The 5,175-nt window shown below is 47.8% G+C and overlaps 1 protein-coding gene across 1 annotated transcript; it reads left to right on the forward strand.

The window, feature by feature from the left end:
- Positions 1-545: 545 nt before the first annotated feature.
- Positions 546-1,482, forward strand: LOC106738624 (olfactory receptor 2A12-like). The gene is given in 2 exon segments (XM_014595168.1): positions 546-1,090; positions 1,092-1,482. Coding segments are annotated over 2 exon segments (936 nt in total).
- Positions 1,483-5,175: the final 3,693 nt, after the last annotated feature.

Genomic DNA, 5,175 nt, shown 5'->3' on the forward strand with positions numbered 1-5,175 from the left:
AGAATTTCACATGCTCAATTATTTTGCTGGTATTAGTAGTGCAACACAGACCATCCAGCATATAGGCTGTTATAATCCGGCTAAGTTAACTCCTTACTGAGGGCATGCACCTGACATGCTGTTTCTGGGTACTTAACTTTTACAGGGATTTAGTACAGACCTGCACCATTTTCTTGAACATACACTGTATTTCTTTTGAAAATGCATGCAATAAAAAGAAACTAATGTTTTATGCCCAAATCAAGAATGGAATATATCATGGATAATTTTGTGAGTAAAAGTTTTACAGGTGTTCACAACAGCCAGTTTAAGATTTCATGTACACGAATTCATTTAATTCTACCTGATACCATTTCCCATATTGGAGACATGGCCTAGTCTTAAGGAAGGCAACTGGAGAAAGGATAGGACTGGCATAGAAAAATAAATGAGTCAGTGTTTACAGGAAAAATATAGATTGTTCTTTGTTTGTTTTTCATGCATTTAATTTCCATTCTTCCAGATTACAGTGATGTTGGTTTGTGCTTAGTACATTTCTGCTCAAAATGGAAAACCATACCTTTGTCACAGAATTCATCATCCTGGGATTCTCCATCAGCCCAAAGGTGCAATTCTTCCTCTTTGGATTGTTTTCCATAGTTTACACTTTCTCTCTGATTGGAAATGTACTTATTCTTATGTTAATCTAGCTGGATTCCATTCTCCACACTCCTATGTATTTCTTCTTGTGTAACCTCTCCATACTGGACATCTGCTATGCTTGCAATAATGTCCCCCATATGCTGAAGAACCTCCTTTTCCAGAGGAAAACCATCTCATTTGCTGCGTGTGGGGTACAGATATATCTCTACTTAGCTTCAGCCCTCACAGAATGTGTATTACTGGCAGTGATGTCCTATGATTGCTATGTGGCAATATGCCACCCCTTGCGCTACGATCTCATTATGAACTGGAGAGTGTGCCTCGTGCTGGTGGCATGTTCATGGGTCTCTGGGTTTCTGTGTGGTGCATTACAAGTGATTCTTACCATGCAATTGCCCTTCTGTGGGCCCAGTGAAGTGGACCACTTTTTCTGTGAACTCTGCAATGTTAAAGCTGGCCTGTGCTGATATCACTGTCAACAAAATTGTCACATCTGCTATCTCTGTGTTCTTCCTCCTGTTTCCCTTCATCTTAGTTCTTATTTCATATCTATATATCCTAGTTGCCATCCTGTGCATCCACTCTGCTGAGGGACGGCGCAAAACCTTCTCTACCTGTAGCTCTCACCTGACTGTGGTGGGGCTCTTCTATGGAACGGCCATCATCATGTACATGGGACCCACTAGCAGCAACTTAGCCATTAGAGAGAAACTTCTTTCCCTTTTCTACAGCTTCCTTAATCCCTTGCTGAACCCCGTGATATACAGCCTGAGGAACAAACAGGTGAAAGGTGCCCTGGTGAAAGTTCTCAGAAGGGAGAGAATCTCTGCTTCCACATAAGTGTGTCTCCTACTTACACATTACTGTTCCCCTTTATTTATATACATGTCATTTTCTTGATATTTTAATTTTCAGCAATTAAATATTTTTTCCAAATTCTCTTCATAATATTATTTGTTTTGTACAAGACATTGGATACTATGGTATGAAGGTTTTATATATGGACTCATTATTATTATGCCATTCTACTTCTTTGAACAGGAATATATCCTTTAAGAGCTTTTTGTTAATGCAGTTATGCTGTCTCTTGTACCCAAGCAAGAATTTTCAAAAGTCTGCAGTGTAAATGCACATGAATGAAGGAGCAGCGATTTTAGGGTTTGCAGAGTTAGATAAGAAGGAAGTACAAGAAGAAGCAATGTCCCAGGAAGGCTCTTTCTTGGTGAAAGAGCACTGGTTCTTCAGCTGAGATGTTGGTGAGAATGGCCTCTGTGAAACTGTGACTCTTTCTCTGAAGGGAACAGGCCATGTGTGCATTATGTAAATAATTTTTTTTTAATCTAAAAAACAATTTATTTTGGTGTCATTAATTTTTCCGCCAAAGGAAAAGTGTCCCCCAAACTCCTAATTCTGCTAACACTTGACAGACAGAAACATAACTTTACAGAAAAACAGATGTAGTTTGCCTGAAACTGGAATAGGGGAATGGAGTGGATGGATTTGCTGCATCCCTGGCCGCCTTGAGCATGCCGTGAAGGAAAGCACACATGCCTACTCCTGATCCAGCTGCATCAAACCCAGTCAGGAGGCCATAGATAAGCCTTGGGGATATGTCTAATAGAGCTGTGCGAAGCTTTGGTACCCAATTCAATTTGGAGGAGATGCAGCCTGATTCGGTGGCCGAATCTCCAAATCCGAATAATCCACCTAATAATAGAATACACCATAAGATGTCGAGTGGGTAAGGTAACTGGTAGGGTGAAAGTGCTAGACTTTAGGAAAGCTGATTTCAATGAACTCAGGCGATTAGTCAAGGACGCACTGCAGAGTAGGAGATTTGAAGAAATGGAAGCCCAAGAAGGGTGGCTGTGCCTTAAGGAAATGATCCTTCGGGCACAAAGCAAGACGATCCCCGAGCGAGGCAAAAGAGGGAAAGGGGCCAGGAGGCTTCCCTGGCTGACCACAGAAATCTAGGGCAGCCTAAGGGCCAAAAGGGGAGCGCATAAAAAGTGGAAACAGGGAGAGATTACCAAAGACGAATATACCTCCTCTGCTCGTGCCTGCAGGGAGGCAGTTAGACAGGCCAAAGCTACCATGGAGCTGAGGATGGCAACCCAAGAAAAGACAACAAGAAATTGTTTTTTAGATATATAGGGAGTAAAAGGAAGGCCCAGGGAGGAATAGGACCCCTGCTAAATGGGCAGAAACAATTGGTGACAGACAGGGGGGACAAGGCTGAACTCCTCAACAAGTTCTTTGCCTCAGTGTTCCTAAGCGAGGGGCACGACAAGTCTCTCACTGGGGTTGTAGAGAGGCAGCAGCAAGGCACCAGACTTCCATGCGTAGAGCCTGAGATGGTGCAGAGTCACTTGGAAGAACTGGATGCCTTTAAGTCGGCAGGCCCGCATGAGCTCCATCTGAGGGTGCTGAAGGCACTGGCCGACATCATTGCAGAGCCACTGGCGGGAATATTTGAACGCTCGTGGTGCATGGGCCAAGTCCCAGAAGACTGGAAAAGGGCCAAAGTGGTCCCCATTTTCAAAAAGGGGAGGAAGGAGGACCCGGGCAACTATAGGCCAGTCAGTCTCACCTCCATCCTTGGCAAAGTCTTTGAAAAAATTATCAAGGCTCACATTTGTGAGAGCCCGGCAGGACAGATTATGCTGAGGGGAAATCAGCACGGGTTCGTGGCAGGCAGATCGTGCCTGACCAATCTATTTTCTTTTTATGACCAGGTTACAAAACGCCTGGACACAGGAGGAGGGGTGGATGTCGTATACTTAGACTTCAGGAAGGCCTTTGATACGGTATCCCACCCCATACTGGTGAACAAGTTAAGAGGCTGTGACTTGGATGACTACACAGTCCGGTGGGTGGCGAATTGGCTGGAGGGTTGCACCCAGAGAGTCATGGTAGATGGGTCGGTTTCGACCTGGAAGGGTGTGGACAGTGGGGTCCCGCAGGGCTCGGTCCTTGGACCGATACTCTTTAATGACTTCATCAGTGACTTGGATGAGGGAGTGAAATGTACTCTGTCCAAGTTTGCAGATGACACAAAGCTATGGGGAGATGTGGACACGCCGGAGGGCAGGGAACAGCTGTAGGCAGACCTGGACAGGTTGGACAAGTGGGCAGAAAACAACAGAATGCAGTTCAACAAGGAGAAATGCAAAGTTCTGCACCTAGGGAGGAAAAATGTCCAGCACACCTACAGCCTAGGAAATGACCTGCTGGGTGGCACGGAAGTAGAAAGGGATCTTGGAGTCCTAGTGGACTCCAAGATGAACATGAGTTGGCAGTGTGATGAAGCCATCAAAAAAGCCAATGGCACTTTATCGTGCATCAGCAGATGCATGACAAATAGGTCCAAGGAGGTGATACTTCCCCTCTATCGGGCGCTGGTCAGACCGCAGTTGGAGTACTGCATGCAATTCTGGGCGCCACACTTCAAGAAGGATGCGGATAACCTGGAGAGGGTCCAGAGAAGGGCCACTCATATGGTTAAGGGCCTACAGACCAAGCCCTACGAGGAGAGACTAGAGAAACTGGAACTTTTCAGCCTCCGCAAGAGAAGGCTGAGAGGCAACCTCGTGGCTGCCTATAAGTTCATCACGGGGGCACAGAAGGGAATTGGTGAGTTTTTATTCACCAAGGCGCCCCCGGGGGTTCCAAGAAATAATGGCCACAAGCTAGCAGAGAGCAGATTTAGATTGGACATTAGGAAGAACTTCTTCACAGTTCGAGTGGCCACGGTCTGGAACGGGCTCCCAAGGGAGGTGGTGCTCTCCCCTACCATGGGGGTCTTCAAGAGGAGGTTGGATATGCATCTAGATGGGGTCATCTAGACCCAGCACTCTTTCCTACCTATGCAGGGGGTTGGACTCGATGATCTATTGAGGTCCCTTCCGACCCTAACATCTATGAATCTATGAATCTAAAAGTAAACACTGTTTACTTTCGTTCCCACCCCTTGTCCCTCCCCCAGCCCCTCAGTAACTTCCTAATGGTTGCTGAAGGGCTGGGGAAAGGACAAGGTTCCCACACCCACCACGTCAGCTTGACGTTGCTGACGCGGTGTGTGGGAAGAGGAGTAGCCATGTGCCTCTCAGGACAGGATGAGCCCAGCCAGAGCAGCAGGGGCTCAGCTGCACTTTCCCCCTACCTGTGTCAGTCACTCCCGAGCGGCACACAGCTCCCCCGCCGCCTCTGCTGGCTGGTGCCGACCTGGACAGGTCTGTCCCACCCGGAGCAGCACACGGCTGAAGCCAGATTCCCACATGCTACTGGGGCCGGGAGGAGCCCGGCCAGGTGGGCACCGGCCAGCAGAAGCGGCAGCGGAGCCGTGTGCCACTCAGGACTCGCTGGTGCAGGCAGGGGGAAAATGCAACTGAGCCCCTGCCGCTCCGGCTGAGCTCATCCTGTCCCTAGCGGCACATGGTTCCACTGCCGCTTCTGCTGGCTGGTGCAGACCCGGCTGAGCTCCTTCCGTCCTCAGCAGCTCGTGGGAAGCCAGCTTCAGACGCGTGCTGCTCC

The sequence above is a fragment of the Alligator mississippiensis genome, chromosome 4 (assembly GCF_030867095.1).
Source record: "Alligator mississippiensis isolate rAllMis1 chromosome 4, rAllMis1, whole genome shotgun sequence".
NCBI lineage: Eukaryota > Metazoa > Chordata > Crocodylia > Alligatoridae > Alligator > Alligator mississippiensis.